At 56.5% G+C, this 27,715-nt stretch overlaps 1 protein-coding gene across 1 annotated transcript in view; it reads right to left on the bottom strand.

Annotated features, from left to right (window-relative positions):
* Positions 1-5,233: 5,233 nt before the first annotated feature.
* GARNL3 (GTPase activating Rap/RanGAP domain like 3) overlaps positions 5,234-27,715 on the bottom strand; it is a 150,800-nt gene continuing 128,318 nt past the window's right edge. The window contains 12 exon segments of the mRNA XM_056108856.1: positions 5,234-5,411; positions 6,693-6,819; positions 9,147-9,362; positions 9,820-9,958; positions 11,465-11,583; positions 13,923-14,030; positions 20,274-20,340; positions 20,477-20,590; positions 20,592-20,636; positions 21,118-21,284; positions 23,016-23,132; positions 23,348-23,446. Of these exon segments, the coding sequence (XP_055964831.1) occupies positions 5,234-5,411; positions 6,693-6,819; positions 9,147-9,362; positions 9,820-9,958; positions 11,465-11,583; positions 13,923-14,030; positions 20,274-20,340; positions 20,477-20,590; positions 20,592-20,636; positions 21,118-21,284; positions 23,016-23,132; positions 23,348-23,446 (1,496 nt within the window).

The following is a 27,715-nucleotide window of genomic DNA, read 5'->3' as shown; positions in this document are numbered from 1 at the left end:
GCCCTTAGGACAGAGCTGTCCAATGAACGGCCTCGGGCACCGCCATCCAATCGGAGTCGGGTGCGATCTCGGAGGCGGGGTCCGGGGGCGCGGCCGTAGACGAGCCAGCCAATGACGGTGCAAGGCGGGGATGGTATTGACATCCGCGGCGGAGTGTTAATCTGGCTCCAGCCAATGGGAATTGGAGCGTGAGAGGCCGGAGCACGTGGGGTGGAAGGGGGGTTGTCCAGGATTTAACTGGCAGTGTTTACCTTGTGTGTTCCTGATCCGCGGTAACCGCTGTCTTGGAGCTTTAGTTGGAGTCTGGCCCAGCTCTTCCCATTGAGAGTAGCGGGGAAGAAGGTCTCAACAAATAAACAAAAAACAAACAAACAAAAGCCAAACGAAAACCAAACCCAAAACCCACACACTTAATCACTTAATCACTTAATCCCCGTTATTCATCGATTTACTCGAGCGGGTGCCAGTAACGTCTCCATTCATCCCGGTTGCGTGCTAGCGTAACCCAATGGTATCTGTTCGTTCTAGGAACATGCAGAACCTCAAACCGATCATTTAGGGTCTTGACGAAGAAGTCAGACCATCTTGTAGGTGGGCGTCCACGTGATCTTTTGATGTCCCGTGGAATCCAATCAGTAATTGCTCTAGTCCAGCGGTTGTCTGTAAACCTCATTACGTGTCCAGCCCATCTGATTTTTGACACCTTGGCAAACGAGACAACGTCCCTGATTCTTGAGCATCGACGGATGTCGGAACTCCGGGTTCTTTCTCTCATTTGAGTGAATTGTGATATTCCAAGCATAGTTCTTTCGATTCCTCTTTGAGAGACCCGAATAGCATTCTCATCCCGTTTTCGTAGGGTCCAGGTCTCTGAGGCACACGCACACACGCACACAAAACCCTGTCCCGGTTGCTTCCTTTTCCTCTTGGAGGCCTAATTTATCCCCGTACTCCATCTGGACAGAGAGGGGGCACTCCCTCGCCATGCCCGCCCCTACTCGGGCACCCAAAGATTGCTGACGGCTTTAGAGTCGACATCAAGGGCATCCTAATCCTGACGACCAGTGCTGTGAGGTGGTGTTGATCTGGGCCCTAAACTCCCTGCTCTCCCATCACTTGATAGAGAACCCTGAAACTTCATTCTACAGTCACTTGACTCAGAGTCCCCTGCAAATTATTTTTTGGTTTCATTATTTGTGGGTTTTTTTTTTGGGGGGGGGCGCACCTAGTGGTGCTCAGTGCTTACTCCTCCTGTATGCACAGAGATCACTCTTGGTGGTACTCAGGAGGCCATATGGGGTGCCAGGGGTTAGATCCCAGGTTAGCCACATGCAAGGCAAGGGCCTTCCCTGCTGTACTATCGCTCTGGCCCCAGCATTTTTTTTGTGTGTTTGTGTGGGGTGGGCTGGCACACCCAGTGGTGTTTAGGGCTTACTCCTGGCTCTGCACAGAGGGCTCACTCCTGATGGCTTGGGTCCCCCTGTGGGGTGCCAGGGATGGAATTCCCGGTCGTTTGACCTAGTACTGTCACCTGATGGTCATCTCAAAGACTTAGGCAACTGCTCCTCTAGCCTTCCAGGCACGAGGGACTGGGGCTATAAACCCTTATCACAGCACATACCATTGCTTTGTGACCTGCTTACTTCTACCATCCCTCAGTGCACGTGACCTCTGCCTGCAGACTGCCCCACGGGCTTGTGTCTGCTGGGACTGACCCTGCTCATCAAGGGCAAACTCCTGAGGGAGCAGGCTAAGACTGTGACTCTGCCCAGTCGCCATGCAGAGAGGCCACTGCAGAGCAGCCACTGTAGACAGGATGCTCCTGGGAGTCCTCCGAGCCTCCTGAACCAGCACCCTCTGGCCAGCGGGCACTCTCCCCTTGTGTGTACAATGCGCTCTTCTAGGGCTTTGTAAGCAGGTTTGGCTGCCAGAGCCTCTCACCCCTACTCTGGATCCCCTACTGGCATTGTTCCAGAACCATCTGGAGGGTGCCACCCTGTTGAGTATTCCTCGGGGGTTCTCCAGGGGAGAGGACTTTGGAGACACCTCTTCAGAGATGGGGAAGGACAACAACAAAGGGGGCGCTGTCTCCCCATTATCTGTAAGGGAATCATTTGCACTTCCAAGGTTCCAAGCAGCTCAGTCTCGACTGTGGGTTGTCTTTTCTCCCTTGCAGAGAGTTTATGGTACTTATCACTGTCACACCCGCCACAGTGCTCCCGGAGCATACCCAGTTCCCCAGGGCATTTTCAATTCTGTGTTTATGCCTAACTTCTCCTCTGCGTTTTACTTTCCCCGATCTGTTAACTGCATTATTTCCCATTCTGTCCCTACGCCCCCACGGGGAGCACAGTTTCTCTTTCTCTGCATTAGCCCTGTTTGGTTTCGATCAAGTTGTTGGCCATTAGCCTGTGACCTGTTCTTCCGTCCATCACCTGGATAACAACGATTGATCCCAAATGCACCAGGGGACGCAGACATCGCTGGATGGCGACACCCATTTTTTTTTTTTTTGGTTTTGGGGCCAGACCTATAATCTCAGGAGCTATTTCTGGCTTTAGGGGAGTCACTCCTGGCAGTGCTCGGGGGGTGAGTGGTGCCAGGGCTTGAACCTGAGCCTCCTGCAATACAAAGTATGAGCTTCACCTATTGGGTTATCTCCTTGCCTCCGCTTCACCCCCTTAAAATAGAAACATAAGTAGGGCTGGAGAGATAGTACAGCAGGCAGGGAGCTTGTCTTGCAAACAGCTGACCCAGGTTCAACCCTTGGCATCCCAGATGGTCCCCTGAGCACTGCCAGGAGTGATTCCTGAGTAATCCCTGAGCAAAGAAGTTATTTATTTATTTGCATTTTTGGCGCATACCTGGCATTGCACAGGGGTTACTTCTGGCTCTGCACTCAGGAATTACTTCTGGCAGTGCTCAGGGGACCATTTGGGATGCCGGGGATCGAAACTGGGTTGGCTGCATGCAAGGCAAATGTCCTACCCGCTGTGCTGCTGTGCTATCGCTCCAGTCCCAGGAGTTACTTTGTGTGACCCCAAAACAAAACAAAAGTTACAAAGAGCAAAGCACCATTAGTCTACATAGTAGGGATGAACTTATTATGTCTTTTCCACTTTCAGTTCTCAGCTCTGTAACGTCAAATCACAGGTGGCCTTGATGCTCTTTGGAAGAATGTTCTAATCTTGTTTTTTCTACTGTAGGTTGAGAAACAAGAGACACCAGGAGGAAAGCAGATGACGGGAAAGGGATGGATAGAAGCCGATTGCATTGTAGCACTGTAGCACTGTCCTCCCATTGTTCATCGATTTGCTTGAGTGGGCACCAGTAATGTCTCCATTGTGAGACTTACTGTTACTATTTTTGGCATATAATATGCCACAGGGAGCTTGCCAGGCTCTGCCATGTGGACTTGATACTAATTAAGCTTACAAAATACTTAGCATGGAGGGGCTGGAGCGATAGCACAGCGGGTAGGGTGTTTGCCTTGCACACAGCCAATCCGGGTTCGATTCCCAGCATCCCAAATGGTCCCCTGAGCACCGCCAGGAGTAATTCCTGAGTGCATGAGCCAGGAATAACCCCTGTGCATCGCCGGGTGTGACCCAAAAAGCAGAAAAAAAAAACCCAAAATATTTAGCATGGAAAGCATCCTCCAGATCGACTAGGCCCACGGTCCTTGGCCTGACTCTGAGAGCAAAACTTAGGGATGAAAGATGCACAGGCTCAGTCACTGCCCCTCTCTGAGTCTTGGTCGGCCTGTTTGGAAAGAGGCGAGCACAACCGCATTCTCAACACTTTTGTTTTTGTTTGTTTTTGGGTCACACCTAGAAATGGTCAGGATTACTCCGGACTCTTTACTCAGGAATTACTCCTGGCGGTGCTTGGGGGACCGTATGAGACCATATGGGATGCTGAGAATAGAACCTGGGTTGGCTGCATGCAAGGCAAATTCCCTCCCTGCTGTGTAGTATGGCTCCAGTTCCAACCCTGAACACATTTTTTTTTCTTTCTCTTTTTGGGGCTGGAGCGATAGCACAGCGGTAGGGCATTTGCCTTGCACGCAGTCATCCTTGCTGAGCGGTGTTTGATTCCTCCGCCCCTCTCGGAGAGCCTGGCAAGCTACCGAGAGTGTCCCACCCGCACGGCAAAGCCTAGCAAAGCTCCCCGTGACGTATTCAATATGCCAAACACAGTAACAACAAAGTCTCAAAAATGGAGACGTTACTGGGCCCGCTCGAGCAAATCAATGAACAACAGGAGGACAGTGTTTGTTTGTTTTCTTTTGGGTCACACCCAGCGATACACAGGGGTTAGTCCTGGCTCTGCACTCAGGAATTACTCCCGGCGGTGCTCGGGGGACCATATGGGATGCTGGGAATCGAACTCAGGTCTGCTGCGTACAAGGTAAAAGCCCTACCCGTTGTGCTATCGCTCCAGCCCTGAACACTTTCAGTGAGGATGGGGTCCAGCTGTTTCCTGAGTGTGTTTTCCTCCTCCATAGGGAGAGGGCATGGCAAGCAGCAGAGTGAGAACAGGGGTGCTGCAAGGAAACGGGAAAGAGCATAACTCCCCCCAAGTTCACGGGATGGAAGGCAGCTGGGGCCGACTGCCAGGTACAGGGGTAGCTGAAGGCCAAAGCCAAGAGAGAGCTAATTCCCAGCAGCAATGGCTTTTCTTTTCTTTTCTTTTTAGGTCACCCCCAGCGATACTCAGGGCTTCCTCCTGGCTCTGCACTCAGGAATTACTCCTGGCGGTGCTAGGGGGACCTTATGGGATGCCGGGAATCGAACCCAGGTCAGCCGCGTGCAAGGCAAACACGCCCTCCCCGCTGTGCTATTGCTCCAGCCCCCAAGCAACGGCTTTTCTTTGCCAAGCATCTGGAGTCACGAAAATGCAGGAACAACACTCTCCTATCTCAGAATATAAAAGAGAAGAGAAAGGTTGCAGTAAGAAGGAACATTTTTTTCGATTTATTCAAAGTTTCGCTCTAAAACCTCAATGAAATCGACCATCTTGGTGATGGGGGGGTGGACGATGGGCGCTCCTGGACGGGGAAGAGAGGCCGCGAGCGACGCACTGGGCACCGGCGGGCGACCTGCACCTTGAGTGCTGCCGGGGGCTGGCCCAGAGCACAGATGGACCCATAGCCACATTAGAGAAACGGCGGCGTCCGTCCGTGCAGGAGGCAAGGCCCCAGGAAGGAGGGCGAGGCGCGGGGAACAGCTCTTCACTTCAGGTCAATCGTGTCTTCCTCAGAGGCTGCGGCCAGCTGAAAGGGGCTCCCGCCCCACCCTGGGCTGCCCACCCCGCCGCCCCCCTGCTCCTGCTCGGAGCCTGTTGCGAGGACCAGGGCCTCGGGAGGGGCCTCGGCCGCAGGGGGACTATCCAAGGGGACTGGAGCGACCCTGGAAGAGAAAAACCAAAGATGAAGTGAGGCCGAATCACTCTGGCTGGTTCTTTCCGGTATGTTTTTGTTTCTCTGAGCGCACAACTGCCTGCCCTGCCCCAAGGAGATGGGGAGACCTCGGGACACCCCCAACCCATGCCCCAGATGCACCAGACAGCCCTACCTCACGGGTGGCGGTGAGGATTAACAGCACGCATCAGACCTGTTTGCGAGGGGGCGACACGGAATCTGGGCACTGAAGCCCTAGGCCTGCTTCTCCACTCTGGAGAGTGCCCAGAGTTCCTGCCCGTGCCCTGGCTAGGCTGACCCCCTCGAGCTCGGCTTTTTTGTTTTATTTTGTTTGGGGGCCACATCCGGCGATGCTCAGGGGTTCCTCCTGGCTCTTCTTCACTCAGCCATTTCTCCTGGTGGTGCTCCGGGGACCATATGGGATGATGGGGATGGAACCCAGGTTGGCCATGTGCAAGGCAAATACCCTTCCCGCTGGACTGTGGCTCCAACCCCTGCCCCCACCCCCCACTCCCCAGGCCCCAGGACACTCTCTTGATAGTCAATGAAATCAGGGGAACCATTCCCCAAGTGCTCATCGGGTCCAGCACCGGCTTAGGCTGTGTGAGGCCTGGCTCGATCCCTGGCACCAAATGCCTCCCCTTGAAACTGCCCACGTAGTCCTGGTGGTCCCCAAACAGTGCGAGGACTGTTCCTCAAGATAAACACCTCTCGGCCCCAGGCTCTGCCCACTTGCTGATGGTCCCCTACGGGCGTGAGAGCCATCTCCCTCCCCTTATCTCTCAGGATGCCCACGCAGGAGGGCAGCCGCCACCTGTGGTGGCCCGAGCAGAAACAGGAGGAATCAAATGTAGTGTGACTGTGGGCCCCACGCTCTGAGCCAGGCTCAGATTTCCGGTGTCTGGGTTGGTGGTTTGTGCTTTTCCCACCCACGGGCTGGCACTGGTCCTTGGACCAACCATTGGAAAGTGCTGGCTTAGGAGACGTGATTCCGGAGCCTTCCCTGATCCCTGTAATCCCCCCCATGCCTGATGTGGGGTGCACGGCATCCCTCATGTGGAATCCCCATCCCGCCTGATACCTTGGGGTCATCATCTCTGTATCCCTCCAGATCACCTACTGCCCCCCACTCTCTGAGCACTTCCGCTTTCTGAAACTTCTGGTCAGCCTGGAGCTGCACGCTGACCCTCAGAAGGGCCAGCCTAAGGGCTCAGCAGCAGCAGAGTGGGCCTGGGGGCGCAGTACTGGGACTTGGGCTGCCCCCCATTACCTGTCACTGCTCGTTGACCTCACGGTCGCTGGCTTGGGGACTCCTTGACTTTCTTCCAACCGCTTCCGGGCTTTGGACTTGGCCTTGGGAGCACCTTCTGGTCGGGGTCCACCTTCCTCAGAGAGGCCTGGTGGTAGGGGGAGGATCGGGGGTCAGAGGCCAGGCCCACAGAGCTGCCGGGGGCAGGCAGATCCCCACATGCCCATTCTCGGTCTATGTGGCAGTGAATTCTCGGAGAAGAGTCAAAACAAGTCAAAAAGAGAGATGCTGGGCCAGAGAGACAGTATAGCTGGTTAAGGTGCCTGCTTGGCATGCAGTGGACCTGGGTTCAATCCCTGGCACTTCCTATGGGCCCTTGAACCCCACCAGGAGTGTTTCTTCAGCACAGAACCAGGAATAAGCCCTGAGCATCACCCAGTGGGGCCCCCAGACAAAAACAAACTAAAAGAGATGCTGAAATATCCGTTTTATAAATAAGGGATTTTCTTTATCTTTTCTTTATGTTTTTTTAATTTTGGGCCCCACCTGGCGATGCTGACGGGTCACTTCTGGCTATGCATTTGGCAATCACTCCTAGTGGTGCCCAGGGACCATATGAGATGCCAAGGATCAAACCTGGATCAGCTCCATGTAAAGCAAGTTGCACCTGCTGTACTATCTCTCCAGCCCCACAGTTCCTGGTTTTATTATAATTATTGGTTTGGGGGCCATCCCGATGATGTCCAGGAAGATCGATGCTACTGGCTCTGCATTCAGGAATTACTCCTGGTGGTTCTTGGGAGATCATATGGAAGCCCGGGGATCCAACCCGGGTCACTGTACAAGCAAGTGCTCTACCCACAGTACTATCTCCTTGGTCCCAGGAAGGGATTTTCTTGCTGGTGGGAGATTTCTTTCTGGTGATAAATTAATAGGTGGAATGACAAAGGAAAGGACAAAACAATAGTGATCTGAAAGATGCTGACAAAGAAGGAGAAAATCTGCAATCCGATCCCCAGAACTGGCAATTCTGCAACGTAGCAGGTGAGTTTCCGAGAGCACAGGGCCAGAGGGTTCAACTGCACAGCAGCAGGGCATGTGCCTTGCATGCAGCTGACCCGGGTTTGATCCCTGGCATGCCAAGAACTGCCAGGAGACCCCTGAGCACAGAGCCAGGAGTAAGCCCTGAGTACTGCTGGATGTGGCCCAATCACCCTCCCCTGCAATAAGACAAAACAGCACCATGCATCCTTTCAAAACTCTTGTGTCCCCCTCTGGCTCCCCACCCCGCCTTCAGAGGTCCCAGTGCCCTTAACGAGTGGTTCTTGAATATTCCTTCGGGTCAGGGGCTGACTCAGATCCACCACTCTGGCGGTCTCAAGCCAGGGCTTCCCATTAAAGAGTTTTCAAACCAGCTTGTGCTGATGTAAGATGTCACTTCTGCTTGTCTTCACTTGGTTTTTGTGATTCTAAAACAGCTTCATGGGAGTGCTTTAACGGGGATCGGATACTTCCTGTTTCTCTGGCATATTGAGAGGAAGGGGGACAACTTGTGTTGGGGGCTTTAGGAAGTGATACCTGACTTGTACATTCTGGGGGAGTGGGCCCTTCCGCTTTGCAACTGGGCAATGCGCCCTGAGACCTGCATGAGGAAAACCCTTCCTGATACTTCTAGAAGAAAGTATCAGTATAGCTACTTATGTTTTAAAAATGTTGTCTCAGGGCTAGAGAGGTAGCTTAGGGTAGTATATAGCTAGTATATAGGTAATATACAGCTTGCCTTGCACGCGGCCCGATTTCAATCCTGAGCACTGCTGTGTGGCCCAACTGCTCTCTCCTTCGAAACAACCTCACCCCGCCGAAACCAGAAAACAAATTTTAAAAAATTTGCCTCAGGGGTCAGAGAGCTAGTACGGCAGGTACGGCACTTGCCTTGCCTTGTATGCTGCGAACCTGGGTTCAATCCCTGGCATCCCATATGATACCCAGAGAACTTCCAGGAACAATTCCTGAGTGCAGACCCAGGCGTAAGCCCTGAGCGTCCCTGGGTGTGGCCCCCAACACCAAAAATCTGTCTCAGATCAGACTTTTACCAACTGTCTTTTTTCTTTTTCTTTTTGGGTCACACCCAGTGATGCTCAGGGCTTACCCCTGGCTCTTCACTGAGGAACTACTCCTGGCAGTGCTCGGGGGACCAGATGGGATGCCCAGGATCAAACCCAGGTTGGCTTCATGCAGGGCAAACGCCTTCCCCTCTGCACTCTTCTCTGGCCCTACAAACTGCCTTTCTTCCGAAACATGCCCAGGTGGCTTTCCTGCGGGTGGGCACACCCACTGGTGGCGGGCACCTCAGAGGGGATCCCTGGGTGGGTGTGGGTGATTGGTCCTTTCCCGACTCCCGGCGAGGGGGCTGGGCACCCTGCAACACGGCTGGTGGTGGGTTTGTAAACGGCGAGACAGACACGGCGCTGGTACCTAGCAGCTCCCGGCGGGTCCTGCTGGCGATTTCCTTGATCTCCATGCGGGACAGGGATAAGGAATGTGTGACGGGAATGGCGGCGATGCCGAGGCCGATGGAGGTGGGTGGGGTGATGACCTTGGTCACCAACGGCGACTTCAGGGGCCGCTCGATGCTCCTGCCCACGAGGTTGCGGAGAGGAATCTTGTACAGATTTCTGGACTGAGTTTCACCTGGGAAATGATTGAGGCAACGACGTCAGGGCTGGATGGGAAGTTGCTTATGAGCGTACCGGCTGGGGTCCTCCACCTCCGTAGCTAAAGGGAGAGTTAGCAGATTGACACCAGCGCGGCACATTCAAGTGTGAGCCACCGGTGTTACACACCCCAAGGTGTCAGTGTTGCTGGTTGAACCCCCCGCCCTTTTCTAACGAGCCTGTGGCTTAGGGCTCCATATAGACACAGTTAAGGACTGTGGGACTGCTGCAGGGAGCCAGCCGGAGCTGGGCTGTGGGGGTCACACCCTTCCCGCCACATTCCCCCCAGTGGGGACGGCTGTGCTTGCAGGGCCGCTTAAGGAAGCGGCAGGTGTGCGCTTGCGAGGGTTTAACTGGCGACTCTGAGAAGGAAGCCGGGGAGGTTGGACGGGGCTTGGAGACATGTTGCTAAGCCGGTCAGAACCGGGCCTCACCTTCCCCCAGGGAAGAAGGAAACACGGGAGCATCCCGGCCTGGGGGAGTCTGGGGAGAATTGTGGGCGCTGGTCCCCTTGGAGCTGCCTGCGGACGAGACCTCATTGGCCGCTGAGGTGGCTGTGAAGTATATGTCCGACTGAAAGAAAGAAAGAGAAAGGACTCAGCTGCCACGATCTGGGCCCTGTGGCCAGGTGCCCTTGGCCATGGCCTGGGACAGGGCCTGGAAGCTTCCAGAAGCTCTTCCTCAGGGCGCAGGGCAGAGCAGGGCAGGGCCGAGCCCGGGAGGGGCTTCTGGAGGAAAGACACCACCCCCCACAGGTGAACCGCCCCCCCCCCACCCCTACCCCGTTCTTCCTCCTCTCCGTTCACAGAGATCAGAAGGGGCGATTCCCCACACCCAGGGCTGCCCCAATGCTGGGTTCGGAAGGGGACAAGGGTCACCTTCCACCAACTCTACACGGGTGTGCCCAGTATGCCCTCCCGTGGCCTCGGGCAGAATGGCAGGACTTTTGTTCGCGGTACAGGACCCTGTTTTCAGGGACGCAACAAGCTGTCTGTTAAAGACAATGTAAATAAACCCTAGAGACCAAAGGTTCTAGAAAGCACCTCTCGGCCCTTCCAGTTACTGTGCAACAGTCACTCTCGGTGCTGCCCAGTGGGGAACAGCAAGGACAGCGAACAGACGCTACTGGGCACCCACAGAAGCTACTCCGGGGTGTCGCTCTGGAGACTAAATCCATCACATGGACTAGTCACGCCGCAGAGTGAGCTTATGGACACACAACACCACATCGCGCACTCATCACACACACCACAGACGCATATACACTCACACCGCACAGGTAGTTACACACACCACATGGATAATACACATATACACTTACATACCGCACACTCGCTCATCACACACGCACCTACAGATACACACACACACACATTCACACCACAGATTCAGTTACACACACCACACACACACACACCATATACAGATATATGCATACACACTCACACACCACATATACCTCAAAGACACACACATATACTCACACACCACACATATCACATCACTTAATCACCACCATATACCATGTATACTACACACAGACAGACCCACATATTCCCATACTCCATACACACCATACATACCAGACACATACACACACCCTGCAGGGGAGAGGGCGCTCAAACACTTACTGGAACACAGTTGGCAGCCCCTGCTCTCCCAGGCTGTGGGGTCCAAGGGTGCCCCACCGTGATATACATTGACTGGCACCAGTACCAGCAGATGCAGCAGGGACTGGCTTAGAGGCGGGAACCACATGGCCTGTGGGGGGCTGACTCCGGTGGGGGGGGGGGGGTCCAGGCCCTTCCTGCTCCCCTGGGTGTAGCTCCCATGCCATAGGCCTGGTTAGTCAGTGTCACCCTACGTGAATGGTCAGCGAGGGGACAGGAAGTGGGAAGGTTGGGGGTGGCAGACCTTGCCCTCTGGGGGGTGCTGCCTGGGGCCAGTTCAACACCATCGACTCTCTGACAAGGGGGGGGGGGTGCTGCCCGGAGGCTTCAGGGCCTTGTCCTGGGGTTGGCATCTGTGGCCCTATTCAGTGGCGCATCCACGCTGAGCCCCGGGGAGGGTCGAACTCACCCTGGAGGCCAGGAGCTGCAGCTGGGGCACCACGGCCGTGTGGACCAGGTTCCCGTTCACCACCAGCCGGATCTCCATGGAGTCGGGGGTGAAGGCCAGGAGGTAGGGGAACGCACACACTGCAGGGGAAGGGCCAGTCAGCACCACCGCAAGTAGGCGGCTGGCTTTCCCAGAAACTTTCCCACCTCCTTCCTCTGACAGCAGCTCTCCTTGCTTCAGGGGTCCAGTCCCTGACCCTGAGGTCCTTTGCTCCTTACGGCCTCCCTTCCTGGACCCCAAAGTCACCAGGCATGAGGAGCTGGGCCCTGACCATCCCTCCTGAACCGTCCACCTCTGCTGGACGCGGCCTCTCCTTTGCATCTGCCCCTCGCCCCTCGCCCGGCCACTGACTCTCCCCTTCTGCCACGAGCCCCCTCCTCTCTGTCGGGCCCGTCCAGACAGGGGCGCTGGCCCATCCCCGCTTTCCCTCACCATGGCTCGGCCTCGGTGAGTGGCTGGGGTCTCAGTTCAAGACGGGTCCCTCTCTTGAAGTCCCTCTTTCTCACCCAATGACTTCCGGGCACCACAGTGAGCCCCTGTGCTCCCGGTGAGCACTCTCCTGGGCCACCCCTGGACTCCAGCCTCCACCTCCCAGGGAGGAGGCTCAGGACCTGGAAACCAGTCTCTGGCACCGAGGCCTGAGCAGCCCCCACACCCGACTCTGGGACGACTCCAGGCCCTCGACTCTGGGACTCTGGGAAGACTCCAGGCCCCCATCTCTGGACAGAATCCAGTCGGCACCCTCATTGCCCCTCACACTCTGTTCAGACTCCGCCCCCAGCTCCGGGCAGACTCCGCCCCTGACTCTGGGCTGACTCCGCCCCTGACTCTGAAGACTCCGCCCCTCCCTGACTCTGGGCAGACTCCGCCCCCTATTCTGGGCCGACTCCGCCCCTAACTCTGGGCAGACTCCACCCCTGACTCTGGGCTGACTCCGCCCCCGTCTCTGGGCCGACTCTGGCAGACTCCGCCCCTGACTCTGACCAACTCCGCCCCTGACTCTGGGCCGACTCCGCCCCCTACTCCGAAGACTCCGCCCCCGTCTCTGGGCCAACTCTGGCAGACTCCGCCCCTGACTCTGACCAACTCCGCCCTGGGCCGACTCCGCCCCCTACTCTGAAGACTCCGCCCCTGACTCTGAAGACTCCGCCCCTGACTCTGGGCCGACTCTGCCCCCGACTCTGAAGACTCCGCCCCTGACTCTGAAGACTCCGCCCCTGACTCTGGGCTGACTCCGCCCCCGACTCTGGGCTGACCCCACCCCTGACTCTGGGTTGACTCCGCCCCCGTCTCTGGGCCGACTCCGCCCCCAACCCTGAAGACTCCGCCCCCGACTCTGGGCTGACTCCGCCCCCGACTCTGGCCGACTCCAGCCCGCTACCGCATGAGGCACAGCCTGTCGCCCCACAGACAAATTTTCAAGATGACGAGGGTGCAAAAGAGCTAGGGACTCCACACACACAGTGCTGGGCTTTCTGTCAATAAATTTATTTTGGGGGGCTGTCCAAGTGGCGCTCAGGAGGCCTGAGGGCCCCGGTGGCCGTTCTCAGCCAACAGGGCAGTGATTTAATTCAAGGGCTAGAGGTCGCGGTGCTGCTTGGACCCTGGCAGGCTGGGGAGCCTCCAGGGCCGCACCCAGCGATGCTTGGGACCCAAGTGATGATGGGCATCAACCCAAGTTGGGTGGGCACAGGCCTGGAAGACCACTGAACTGCCAGGCTGCTTCCTGCCCCCTGGGGCATTTTGCATCTTGCTCACTTCCCTGGCTGGGGCAGGCCTCTCTCCTATCCTCCCTCGGGATTTTGGGTGGGCAGCAGCTGTCGGGGTGGGGAGGAACTCTCCACCCCCCACACTGCTCTGCCCTTCCAGCCCAGCAGGAACTCAGCAGGAACTTGGCACATGAATTCCCCCCCACAGTCACAGTGAAATGGGATTTGGCTTAGAGGATTTTGCCCAACCCGGGCTCCTGTGAGTGCTCTGAGAATGCTTCCCTTCGGCTGGGATAAGCCATGGGGGTCTGTCTGCAGGGTGGGGGGATCGCTACATTCCTGGGGCCTCCGGAGTAGATCCTGAACAGCCACCAACCCCGGGCCCAGGTGCATTGCCATGTGGATGACAGACAAAACCCCTGAGCTTCTATGACAATTCTCCATTTCCAAGGACCCCCACAAAAAGTTCCAGGATGCAAGAGCAGAGCTGGGTGCGCAGTACTTCTCCCCAGAGACGGTCAGCCCTTTCAGGCCAGGGATCTTGGGGGGAACGTTTGAAAAAGTCAAGCAAGGCCCAGAGATGCCCTGATGCCCAAGAGTCGCCCACATGCCGAGTTCCCGGTTCCCTAGTGCTAGCGAGTTGGCTGGCTAAGGATGGAGCCTGGTCGCATCTCTGGGGCCAAGCGTGTGGGGACACGGGGTTTGCTTACCGATCGCATAAGGAGCCTGGTTCCAGCAGAACTGGAAATCGGACGCCGAGGGCTGCACCAGAAGAGAGCCGGCATTCAAGGGACAAACCTTCTTATAGATGCAGCTGTCTGCAGGGAGACGGAAGTGGCACCTCATAGGCGGGTGTCGGCCATTGAAAAGAAAAATGGGGTGACGAGAACAAAGGCACTGCCTGCTGTGTGCCAGGCTTATGGGTGGGCTGGAGCTCTGCAGGGGCAGGAGTGCAGGACAGGGGCCATCACCACTCTGTCCACTCAGCTGGGCGAGTCGTGGGAGATGGAGATGTAGCCTTCCCTTTCACCCCCATATCTGCTTTTTTGGATTTGTTTTTTGGCTCACAACGGAAAACGTTGGCTTACTCCAGGCTCTCGGCTCAGGGATCAGTCTTGTGGGTTCCAGGGAACATATGGAGTGCCAGGAATCGATCCTGGGTTGGCAGCATGCAAGGCCTCAACCCCAATACTACTGGCTCCACTCCCTGCTTTTTTTTTTTTTTTTTTTTGCTTTTTTTGGTCATACCCAGCGATGCTCAGGGGTTCCTCCTGGCTCTGACTTGGGAATCACTCCTGGCGGTGCTCAGGGGACCCTATGGGATGCCGGGGATGGAACCTGGATCAGCTGCCTGCCAGGCAAATGCCCTCCATGCTGTGCTGTCATTCCGGCCCTCTACTCCCTGCTTCCAGATCTCCTTTGAGGACTCAACTCTAAACGTAGCTCATGCGTTTGCCACTCCCAGGGTACTGCCCTCCCGTGGCTCCTTCTCTGAGCCCCACGCTTGAGCATCAGCAGATGGCTGTCTCCCCTGGAGATCCAGGGAGCAGTGACGCATTCCAACCCAATTCCTTTGGGGCAGTGCTCAGGGGACCATGCGGTGCTAGGGATGAGGTTGGGGGCTCCCGCATACAAAGTTTGTGCTTCAGCCCATTGAGCTGTCTCCTCAGCCCAAAGACTTAAATTATTTTTTGTTTTTGTTTTTTGGGTCATACCCAGCGATGTTCAGGGGTTACTCCTGGCCCTGCACTCAGGAATCACTCCTGGAGGTGCTCGGGGGACCATATGGGATGCCGGGGGTCGAACCCAGGTTAGCAGCATGCAAGGCAAATGCCCTACCCGCTATACTATTGCTCTGGCATGACTTAAATTTTTTTTAATTTAAAAAGTGTACCCGTTGGGGCTGGAGTGATAGCACAGCGGGGAGGGCCTTTGCCTTGCACGTGGCCGACCCGGGTTCGATTCCCAGCATCCCATATGGTCCCCCAAGCACCACCATGAGTGATTCCTGAGTGCAGAGCCAGGAATAACTCCTGAGCATTGCTGGGTGTGACCCAAAAAGAAAAAAAAAAAGTCTACCCGCTTTCTCTTTGCTGTCTCCCTGTGAATAGGGCTTATACACTGTTGTGGGGTCCAGGGATCTGACTCAGGTTTGTGGGGGCTGTTGGGGCCCCCTCATGCTTTCAAGAGAGGATCTACGACATGGTCACTCTGCACCCCCAGTTCTGTCTCTTGCCTCACCCAAACTCTATGTCTCCCTTCTGTGGGGGGAGGGGGGCGTCTCCATTTTTGGCTTCAGCTGGAAGTTCGCTTTTTTTTTTTTTTTTGCTTTTTGGGTCACACCTGGCTGGCAATGCTCAGGGTTTATTCCTGGCTTTGCACTCAGGAATTACCCCTGGCGGTGCTCAGGGGCCCATATGGGATGCTGGGATTCAAACTCAGGTCGGCAGCGTGCAAGGCAAATGCCTTACCCACTGTTCTATCACTCCAGCCCCTGGAAGCTTGCTCTTGACAGCAGCAAAGCTTGGGTCTTATATGAGGCCTCCTGGGTGTGGTCCCCATCAAACTCCAAAGACCCCCCTCTACATCCCATCACCCCAGTCTTCAGGACTTGCTCCTTGCTATGAAGCCGTTTCCAAGGCACTCGCCCCTTCCCTCACTCTGCTGTGGCTACTCTGGGCATGCCGGGGCCCCTGGAACATTCCAGGGCTGACCTGTAATACCCACAACACGACCTCTGGGGCCCCCGTCTGCGTCCCTGGCTGGGATGCTGGTGGTACCTGACCGAGACATCAGCTCAGGAGGCGGAGGCTGAGGCTCTCCTGGCTGTGTCCCCCTTGTCCTGCTCAGGGAACCATGACGCCCGCCTGCCCTGTAGCCAGCATGTCTCCACTCACTGGGGCTGAGGTGTCCCGAGTGCAGCTGGGTGGGCCCCATCCCAGCCTGGGCAGAGTGGCCTGTAGCAAGAAGCTTACAGAGGCTGGGGGCGGGGGGAGAATCCTCCCTCTAGCGCAGAGCTCCTCCCACACACCCCAATAGCACAGCACCCCCCCACTCCGTCAGAGCCCAGAGAAGGGTAGGACTGCCTCCCCCACACCATGAGTGCTGGTCCCTGAGGGGGCGCCAGACCTAGTGATGCATGGGGCGGCCCCCGATGCTCTCTGAGCCCCAGATCTGAAGGGGCCACTCCTAGCCCACCAGGTGTGGTGCTCACTGCCGCCCCACAGCTGGCCTCCGAGCTGCCCCAGGCTGGCACGAGGATGGTCCACAGTGGGGGAATGGCCAGGCCGGCCGGGCTCTGAGGGTCTTCCCCAAGCTGCGGGCGAAGATCAGGGGAACCGGGCCGTTTTCACTGGAAATTCAAAGTTTTCTGAAGAAAAGGCCATCAATGTGCATGGCAGAGTTCCTGGGAGGTGGAAAAACTGGCTTCTGTGTCTGGATGAAGTGGAGACAAGGTGCAGTCCGGGGGGGAGCCCTGGGGGCTGTCACAGGTGTGATCTCTGAGTCCTCACCACAGCAGTCTCGTGACTCATCTGGAGAGGCTGCCCTGGGACCGTGGAGAGGCTGCCCTGTGAGGCGGGTGGGACTGCCCCAGGGTGCAGGGCGCTGAGGTGAGCTCCTCCAACACCTCAGGGAGGACCCTGCAGGGTGGAGGTGTGAAGGTGAGTGCCCTATGTGACGTACAGTAAAGGTGAGTTATGCTGGGTGCGAGGTTTGCAGCCAAATCTGTCTTTTTTTTGGGTGGGTGGGTGGGTGGGTGGGGAGAGACCAGAACTGTGCGCTCAGGAATCATTCCTAGTGGTTCAGGGGATCCGTCTGCTGCTGGGGATTGAACCCGGGTCTGCTGTGTTTAAGAGAAAAAGTCTCCTGCTGCTGTACTACCACTCCGATCCCTACTCCCCCTCCCCACTTTTTGGGTCGCACCCAGTGGTGCTCAGGGGTTACTCCTGGCTCTGGACTCAGTTGTTACTCCTGGCGGTGCTTGGGGGGCCCTATGGGATGCTAGGGATCGAACCTGGATTGGCCGTGCATGCTGTGTTATCACTCTGGCCCCAACTCCTATTTCTTTAAGTCAACACTGGCATTCAAGATGAACACAGGAGCTGGAGCGATAGCACAGTGGGGAGGGCGTTTGCCTTGCACGCGGCCGACTCGGGTTCGATTCCCAGCATCCCATATGGTCCCCCCAAGCACTGCCAGGAGTAATTCCTGAGTGCATGAGCCAGGAGTGACCCCTGTGAATTGCCGGGTGTGACCCAAAAAGGAAAAAAAAAGACGGACATAAAAACGTCATCAACAATTCAAACTATTTACACCTTCCCTCTCCAGTAGCTTGCAAGTACAACCAAGAAAAACATGACAAGCGGTTACAACCTCTATTATAAAACTTTTATCTGTCAAGTATTTAGATAAACATTCTTGGGGGCTGGGAGATGACTCCAAGGGTGAATGTTCAGGCTTTACATGTGGGGTTTGACCCAGGCACCGCCTGGTCCCCACAGCAACTGTCAAGAATGACCAAGAGTGACCCTGAGCCCAGCCAGGCGTGGCCTTAAAAGCCAAACAAAAGGTTTTTTTCCCCTTCCGGGAAAAAAAAAAATTCTGAGTTTCAAAGCACTATTGTTCCGTTTAATAGTGGAGCAGTGGGCAGCGTTGTCTCGGCGGCCCTGCACACATTGGGGGCGGGGTGCAGTGTCCCCCGTGCATGAGTCTGAGCTGCCAGCCGACCCAGGGCTGCGGTGACCAGCTTTTTTGTGGGGGGATTGTTCCCAGGAGCTGGGAGAAAGCTGACAGAGAACAGATGCAGATTCCTGCTCCAGAAGGGAAGTAGCATCTGTCTTAGACTTGATGGCACTCACTCCGGTGCCCAGGTTCTGAGGGCGGTTGGTGACTCCCTTGTAGAATCCCTCTCTGGGGCCGAGTGCAGCCGGCAGGGCGTCTGCCTTGCACGGCTGGATCTCCGGCCCCTGCTATGGTCCCGCAAGCCTGTCAGGGCAGACCCCTCATTGCAGAGCCAGGAGTAAGCCCCAAGCACCACCAAAAGTGGTCCCCAAACAAAACAACAAAACATAAGAAAAAAAAAAATCTTGTTCTCTTTCTCTGTTCCTACCTGTTATTTCCTGAGATCCCACCCAGCCTTTCACACAGTTACAGGGAGGAGCCCGAAGCCACAGGTTTTGCTCACAGATGGGCCCTGCCGTGAGCAAAACCGTTCGCAGATGAACGACATGCAATAGGAAACCCCCCTCTAGGGCAGAGTATGGGAACCATCTCAGAGCCAGGTGGCCTGTGGCTGTTACCCCGACCGAGTGGGTGCCGGGGGACCCGCTACTTTGAGGAAGCTTCGGCCAGACTCTGGGTAAAATCCCGCCGCAGAACCACATGTGCCCGAAGAGACCCCTTTCTCTCACCACCCACCACACACCTGGGCTTGAAAGATTAAGACGTCTTGCCGAGCAGATCTGGCCCTGAGAATTGGTTTTCTCACATGCACCAAAGCAAAGTTTTGGCAAATCTCCCCCTAACCCCACTTCCCTCCTCATGATGGAAAGCTGGGATGGGTCAAGGCTGCCCAGTGAAGCTGAGAAAAGCCACAGGAAAGCTGAACAGTTCCAGACCGAGGACAAACGTCTCGTTGTTTTCATTAGACTGGGCAGCCCCATCCGAAAGACACCTCCGGGGCCGGAGTGATAGCCCAGCGGGTAGGGCGTTTGCCTTGCACGCTGCCGACTCGGGTTAGATTCCCAGCATCCCATATGGTCCCCCCCCCCCCCCCCCCGAGCACTGCCAGGAGTAATTCCTGAGTGCAGAGCTAGGAGGAAGCCCTGAGCATCACTGGGTGTGACCCAAAAAGCCCCCCAAAAAAAGACCAGAAAAACACCTTCCATCTTTTTAGCCTTTGAAAGATCCCTCTTAGGGGCCAGAGAGGTAGTACAGCAAGTCGGGCACTTGCCTTGCACACAGCTAACCTGGGTTCAAGCCTCGACACCTCCCGTGCTCCCCAAAGCCTCACCAAGAGTGATCCCTGAGCCAGGACTAAGCCTTGAGCACCGCTCAGGGTGGCTCCAAAACAAAACAAAATCACAAAATAAAACATCTCTGAGTGAAGCACATTTGAAACGCTGAGACCCCGCCCCACCCTGCCGGGACCTTCAGTTTGCCCCAAACCCTCCCTGTCCCCCAGCAGAGGCCACGCACGTGCCAAGGAGCAAACACCGCACCAGGGTCCTGGGTGGAGGGTGGGCCCTGTCCTGGGGTGGGTTTTGACTACTGTGCAGTGCAGATCTGAAGGGAGCACTACATGGGGCAGAGCAGATCTGAAAGGAGCACTACACGGGGCAGATCTGAGAGGAACACCACACGGGGCAGATCTGAGGAGAGTACTGCACGGGGTAGATCTGAGGGGAGCACTGCACTGGGCAGATCTGAGGGGAGCACTGTGCTGGGCAGATCTGAAGGGAGTACTGCACAGGGAAGATTTGAGAGGAGCACTGCATGAGGCAGATCTGAGGGGAGCACTACATGGGGCAGATCTGAGAGGAACACCACACGGGGCAGATCTGAGGGGAGCACTGCATGAGGCAGATCTAAGGGGAACACTGCACTGGGCAGATCTGAGGGGAGCACTACACAGGGCAGATCTGAGGGGAGCACTGTGCTGGGCAGATCTGAAGGGAGCACTGCACAGGGAAGATTTGAGAGGAGCACTGCATGAGGCAGATCTGAGGGGAGCACTACATGGGGCAGATCTGAGAGGAACACCACACGGGGCAGATCTGAAAGGAGCACTGCAAGGAACAGATCTGAGGGGAGCACTGCACTGGGCAGATCTGAGGGGAGCACTGTACAGGGCAGATTTGAGGGGAGCACTGCATGGGGCAGATCTGAGGGGAGCACTGAGCGGGGCATATCTGAAATGAGCACTGCACAGGGGAGACCTGAGAGGAGCACTATGCAGGGTAGATCTGAGAGGTGCACTGCACAGGGCAGATCTGAAGGGAGCACCGGGCAGGCGGAGAATGGCCCAGAAAAGTCCAGGGCGGGAGCAGCCCCTCACTCACAGTTGTAGCACAGCAGCAGCCCCGCCTCCCCGTCTTCGTACACGTCAATAGCGGCCACGAAATTAACCTGCAGTGACAAGGGAGGACGGGGTGAGCAGGCGGCCCCGGCCCCCACTCGCCCTCCCCGGCAGCCCCAGGGCTCTTGCACCCCACCACGAGGAGCTGGTGTGACGGGCAGTGGCCGACGGTCCCCGGCCGCTCACCCTGCTGGCCTCCACGTGGTGCAGCCGGAAGGCCTCGCCGGTGCTCTCGTTCACCACGTCGAACTGGTGCCGGTAAGCCACACAGATGAGGTTGTCGCTCTCCTCACTCGGCCCCGTCCACCAGCGTCATCACGGCGGGTGCGTCGGACAAGCAGATCTCCTGTGGGAGGGTGACGGGGCGGGCGGGCGGTAGTGGGAGAGGCGTCAGGACTCCCCGAGTCTCTACCGCAGCCCCACCCCCGCCAACTCCTGCAGGAAAACCCGGGGTCAGGGAGCATGGGGGTGTCTCCTCCTGAGACCTGTCCTGTCCTCTGACCTCCTCCCATGGCATGAGGAGGGGGTCAGGGACACCTCAGAGAACCCATCAGGACAGTCGGGTCCCCTGGCCGGCTCACACTCGGCTCGGCCCTGAGGCCGAATCACGACGTGACCTGACCAGGAAGGGGGTGGCAGCGGCCTTGTCGGGCAGCTCCAGAGAGGACAGGCCCCCACATGCTGCCACCAGCCCGCTGACACCGGGCACGAATGAGTCGCTTGCTGGGTCCCAGGGGAAGGAGGAGCCCAGGTGTGGGGCCCCCGGCTCCTCCTGCGCAGCGGACGACCACCCGGCCTCAAGCCCTGGGGGGCGAGAGGGCACGAACCCTGATGTACTGGAACTCTTCCACGGGCGACTCAGGCAGGGGCGGAGACAGCAGGACACCGGCGCCCGGCCTGGGCTTCCGCGTGATGAGCAGCAGTTTGTTGCGGATGGCCACGACGATCCGCAGCTCCCGGCTGTGGTGGGTGTTGATGGCATACAGGTGGCAGCCTGGCAGGGGAAGGAACGACATCACCCTGCGGCAGACAGGGTTCTGGGTGGGAGGCCCGAGCGGTCTGGAAGCCCCACCCCCACCCCCACCAAGAGTCCCAGGACTGGGGGAGCCCGGACCAGTGAGGGAACACAGAAGAAACCTGGCTTTTGTACCAAGAAAGCAAAATCGGGTGGCATTACCGTGCAATTAAGGGGACACAGTTGTGTTTTTTTTGGGGGGGCCCTTTGGGTTACACCCAGCGATGCACAGGGGTTACTCCTGGCTCATGCACTCAGGAATTACTCCTGGCAGGGCTCAGGGGACCCTATGGGATGCCGGGGATCGAACCCGGGTCGGCTGCGTGCAAGGCAAACGCCCTCCCCGCTGCGCTATCGCTCCAGCCCCTCTTCCAGAGTTTGTGGCCTTAGTCCTAGGGCAGGCAGTAAGGGAGGATGGAAATGCCCAAGACAGAGGTGTGTGAAAGATAAGCTTGTGGTGGGAGATGGAAGCTGGCACAGGGGCTAAGGCGTCTGCTTTACGCCCGCCGCCAACTCTAGTTGGAAATCCTGCACCACACAGGGTGCCCTGAGCACTGCCGGGTGCGACCCCCAAACAGGGAAGAAGCCTCTTGTGGTACACGCACATTCCTTTATGAGATGGGAAAGATCAAAGCTGGCACCACGCGTGGAAACAGCTAAATGAAGTGAGTCGGAGGGAGGACCAACCCCAGAAGCTTCCTCCCCCTCTTCGGTGGAACAGAAACAAAACCAAGGCTTCCACAGAAGAAGCTTCCAAATGATGACAAACTCTGGGGCGCAGGTTACAACCTGAGCAGTAGGGGCGTGGGGTGAGGGAGCAGAAACAGCGCACTAGGAGAGACCTTGGGGGGTCAGTGCAACAGTGCGCCGGGGAAGGCACTGGCCTTGCTCGCAGCTGACCCTGGTAGGGTCCCCGGCATCCCATATGGTTCCCCGATAACCGTCAGAAGTGATCTCTGAGCCCAGAGCCAGAAGGTGGGATGTTTATGCATCGAAACCACAATATGAACACGTGACCTCAGCTGCAGTTATAAATACAGAGGAAAGAGAAGAGCCCAGGGCCAAGGGCTGGAGCAACAGCACAGCGGGGAGGGCGTTTGCCTTGTACGTGGCCGACCCGGGTTCGAGTCCCAGCATCCCATAGGGTCCCCCAAGCACCGCCAGGAGTAGTTCCTGAGTGCAAAGTCAGCAGTAACCCCTGTGCACTGTGCATTGCTGGGTGTGCCCAAAAAGCAAAAAAAAAAAAAAAAAAAAAAAAAAAGAGTCGGGGCCAGCTGACAAGCTGTGTGACCCCGGCTAATATCCCCCGAGCCTGTGCCTGGGCCTGGAGCTGTTTCCCTTAGGAAGACTGAGTTTGTGGGGCTCAAAGCTGCAACCAAACCCATGACCTCCAAGTCGGACTCGGGGTTTCCTGTGACGCTCACCACATCCCCCTGCATGCCTGTCCGAGTTTGTTCCACTCAGAACAGGGCGGAACAGGGTGGTCTTTGGCCACTTTGCTCCTTTCCTCTCACCAGCCCCACTGCCTCAGGCCACAGTCCAGGACTTCCGGTTGCATCTTCCTCCTGGACACAGTGCCCTTAGCACCACGCCCTCCCTCCGGTCCGCCCTGCTCCTGCCCTCATGACCGTTTCTTGGTGAAATCTGGGCAGTGTGAGGCTCGCACTGGTGGACCCTCCCGTCCCCGCCACCCCTGGGCGAAGGAGTCACCCCTGGTCTTCTCCAGCTTGTTCTCCCGGCAGTCACACTTGCTCCTCAGACCCTGCTTGCTCTCCAGACTCCTCTGCACTGCACTGAGCCTGAAGACGAAGAGGCGCGCGTCCTTCCCTGTGGAGGGGAGAGGGCAGGGGTGCCCCGTTAGGTAACCCACGAGGACCAGTAGGAAAAGCAGGGCAGTGAGGACTGGAGGGTGCCGGCCTCCAGAGAGCCCCCAAACTGCCTGTGGGCAAGAGGGCATCTAAGGATGCTTCCTCCCCACCACCCGCCACAGTGCCCTCCTCAGAGGACAGATGGCCTGGGGACACCGGGCCCGGCGCGAGCACCTTTGTCGGCTCTGAGGATCAGGAGGTCCAGCGGTTCCAGCACGTGCATCTGTTTCACGGGCAGAGTTTTGTCAAAGACCGGCACGAACGGAAGGCCATCTGCGGAAGGAACCTTGGTCACCCCAGCCGGTAGCCCACGAGCTTTCAAGCACCCCCTGAAGGGGCTGGGGGGGGGCACGGAGGGTGCTTCTAGAACTGCCCTAAGGCTCATCACTAAATTCAAGCATCTTCGGCCACGTGGGGAGAAGGACTAGCTCTTTCCCCAGGGCGCAGAGCTCCCCCTGGTGGGCGTGCTGGGTGGGGCAAGCCCCAGATCTTGGTTCCGCTCCTGAATGCTCACCCCAGGAGAGGCAGCATCCCCGCCACGCCAAATAGAGAGACTCAGACTTTTCTTCGGATTTTTGTGTCTAATTTCCCACGATAAGGTACCTTCGGTTTCTCATTTCTGACTCGCAAAAATCGCGGCAGAGACTGGCAAGCTACCCGGGGTGTATTCGATATGCTTAAAACAGTAGCAATAGGGGCTGGAGCAATAGCACAGCGGGTAGGGCGTTTGCCTTGCACGCGGCCGACCCGGGTTCAATTCCCAGCATCCCATATGGTCCCCTGAGCACCGCCAGGGGTAATTCCTGAGCGCAGAGCCAGGAGTAAACCCTGTGCATCGCCGGGTGTGACCCAAAAAGCAAAACAAAACAAAACAAAACAAACAAACAAACAAAAAAAAAACCCAGTAACAATAACGGATCTCAGTGCCCTGACCCAGAAAGAGCCTCCAATACGGCAGCATTGGGAAGGACGAGTAAGGAGAGGCTGCTAAAATCTCAGGGCTGGGATGAGTGGAGACGTTACTGGCGCCCGCTCGAGTGACTCGATGAACAACGGGATGACAGGGATACAGCCAGTCTCACACAAAGACACACATCCTTTTCTGTATAAGAACAACTATAGGGACCAGAGTTATAGTACAACAGGGCAGGTGCTTCGCTTGCACGCAGCTGACCCGAACTGTCAGTGGCACTGTTTGTGATCTCCTGAACGCCACCAGGAATGCAGGATTGTGCTTTTTTTTCTTTTTAGGGGGTACACCTGGCAGTGCTCAGGGGCTTGCCCAGAGTTTGGGGACTGCAGCTGGCAGGGCTGGAGGAGTCCTGGGTGCTGAAGATGAAGCGGGAAGTGGTCCTCCCGCACGCAAGCTGGTGCTCCAAACCTTTAAGCAATTGCTTTGGTTTCGAGGGGTTTGTCCCAAGTGAGCAAAACATATGTTTAGGGATTTTTGCTCCCAGGAATCCTGGGACACAGTCACGGGAGCAAAGGAGGGAGGGACGAGCGGAAGTGGCTGTTCTCAGCTTGCAGCAGGAAGATGAGGTCGTGGACACGGTGGGAGGTCTGGGACCGGGCGGGCTTGGCGTCCTCATTCACACAGCATGTGCCATTTAGACTGTGGGCCCCTGCCTGGCTCCGGCTTTGTTTGTTCAGGTTTTTTTTTTTTCTTCTTTTTTTCTTTCTTGGGTCACCTCCAGCGATGCTCAGGGATTACTCCTGGCTCTGTGCTCAGGAATTACTCCTGGCGGTGCTTGGGGGACCATATGGGATGCCGGGGATTGAACCCAGGTCAGCCATGTGCAAGGCAAATGCCCTCCCCACTGTACTATCATTCCACCCCCCTACTTTTTTTTTTCTTTTTGGGCCACACTCAGTGGTGCCCAGGGCTTACTCCTGGCTCTGTGCTCAGGGCTCGGGGTGCTGGTTGGAACCTGGATAGACTGCATCAAGGTAAGTTCACTGTATTCTCATTCCGACCCATTTTCGTCTGAATTCGGGTGCAGGAATCCCGAGGACTTTAGCTCGTGCAGATATGGGTCTGGCTGAAGTTTATCCCTCCCTGGACGGCACTGAGGGATTGGTGATGCCTCACGGAGGGCATCTTGGCCGGCCTGTGTGGGCCCTGGATTCAACAGAGTCGGTGCCAGGCGTGAGGCCCCAGTTCTGGGTGAGTTTCTGGCCCGTGAACACCAACACATCCGCTTCCTCCTCCCTCACCCCAGGTCTCCCCAGAGGAACTGCACCTCATCTTCTCTGTATGAGGGGAGCAAGATATTTTTTATTTATTTATCTATTTTTGCTTTTTGGGTCACACCCAGCGATGCACAGGGGTTCCTTCTGGCTTATGCACGCAGGAATGACTCCTGGCAGTGCTCAGGAGACCATATGGGATGCTGGGAATCGAACCCGGGTCAGCCGTGTGCAAGGCAAAAGCCCTTACCCGCTGTACTATCACTCCAGCCCTGAGGGGAGAAGCTTTGATTTCTTTCTTCAAACATGGGACCAACGCCACAGCACCCGGTACCATGCTTCTCAGAATAAGCCAGAATCTCTCCTCTTTGGGGAAGCCCGAAGTGGCCCGAGGCTGAGTGTTTCATCTGTGGGTTTATTTATTTATTTATTTATTTATGATGGGGGTGGGGAGGGGGAGGCTGGCAGTGGATTTCAGGGAGGCAAAAAGCCTTAGAACAAAGATGTGCTGGGCCGGGAGAGAGAGAAAGGGCACAGGGTTGACGAGTGTGCTGTGTATGTGGCTGACGGCTGTCTCATCCCGGCACTGCATGGTCCCCTGAGCACGGCGGGCAGTGGCTCTGGAGGCCCCCAGCACTGGCTGGGGGTCCCGGGTCATACTCAGCACAGGAGGGCCTGTGTACCATCCCATCCTTGGGCCACTGCACTGAACCAACTGGCCAAGAATTGCCAGGAGTGGCCCCTGGTCTCCTGAGCACAGTTTGGGAGGCTCTCTCTTTCCCAAAAGGAAGAAGAAATATCTGGAGAGACAAAAAGCCACAAGAGCACGGAGAAATGACTGGAGAGACGAGATCTGTTCTGCAAAGAGGGGTGCTCTGCCGCCTGCTTGGGCCTTGCCTGAGGCCACTGATGTCAGGAACAACAAAGGGAGCCTAAGGCTACAAGTTCTCCTTGACTTTCTCTACCAACACCCTCTGTCCATGCTGATGCAGACTGGGGTGAAGGGGCCACGCTATAACAAAATAGCTGGGGTGCCTCTCCCTGGGGTCACCACAGCCCTCCACAGTGTCCCCTCCTGGAGGGCGCAGCTTTCTTTTCCTTTCGGATGTCTCGTCTCTGCTCTCCTCACTCATGTTTTCCAGATAAAATCATTCACGTCACTATCTTCTCTGGAAAATTCTTTTTCTTTTTTTTTTTTTTCTTTTTGGGTCACAACCAGTGGTGCTTAGGGGTTACTCCTGGCTCTGCACTCAGGAATTACTCTTGGTGGTGCTCGGGGGACCATATGGGATGCTGGGGATCGAACCCAGGTTGGTCACATGCAAGGCAAATGCCCTCCCTGCTGTGCTATCACTCCAGCCCCTTCTCTGGAAAATTCTTTTTTTGTGGTGGAAAGATGAGCCGGATGGCAGTGATGGGGCGTGACTTTTATCGCAGTCCTGTCTCTGGGCTCCCACCCCACGCCCCACAACCTGAAGGAAATGTCCCAGGGAGCCTGTGAGGCAGGACTGAAACCCACAGACCAGGCCTTGCAGGGGCCGTACAGGCTCCCCAGGAATAGGAAGGGCAGCCGGGCCTCGCCACTGTCTCCCAACTGTTCTCTCCTTGGAACTGGCTTCTGGAGACATGATCTTTTGGAACTGACTTTCCTCTTTTTTTTTTTTCTTTTTGGGTCACACCCAGAGCTGCACAGGGGTTACTCCTGACTCTGCACTCAGGAATCACCCCTGGCGGTGCTCAGGAGACCATATGGGATGCTGGGAATTGAACCCAGGTCAGCTGCGTGTAAGGCAAACGCCCTACCCGCTGTGCTATCGCTCCAGCCCCCAGGAACTGACTTTTCTGCCAGTGCAAAACCCCAAATCAATGGCCCCTGGTGGCTGCACTTATCTTTCCAGGCTTAAATACACAGGACCTCTGACTTTTAAAAGGTGACCTTGAAAGGAGCTGCTCTCAGGGGGCCCGAGAAGGCTAATGAGATTAAGCAGAGACTAATGGCGCAGAGCAGAGGCCAGCCAGAAGGGAAATGGAGAGTCACTCGGGGAAATGATCTCTAATCTGATTAGGCCCAGACAAAACAGGGCTAAACAAAGAATTAACCAGGGAATGATGGCTAAGTGCAAAACTACAAAGACAGGCCAGAGGGTTCTTCTCCAGCCTCATGCCTGGGGGAGGGAACCAGAGTCTGGTCCCAAGGATCCCTCTGAGCTGAGGATGGGCTCACTCTGCCACCTTGGGCGAGGGCTGGCTTCAAATGTGGGGGCCACAGGGCTGGAGCAATAGTATAGTGGGTAGGGCATTTGCCTTACAAATGGTGGGGGGGGGTTCAATCCCGGCACCCCATATGGTCCCCAA

The sequence above is a fragment of the Sorex fumeus genome, unplaced genomic scaffold (assembly GCF_029834395.1).
Source record: "Sorex fumeus unplaced genomic scaffold, SorFum_2.1 ptg000233l, whole genome shotgun sequence".
Taxonomy (NCBI): Eukaryota; Metazoa; Chordata; class Mammalia; order Eulipotyphla; family Soricidae; genus Sorex; species Sorex fumeus.
Note: the sequence above shows the minus strand (reverse complement) of the source record. Positions and strands in the feature narration are given on the sequence as shown.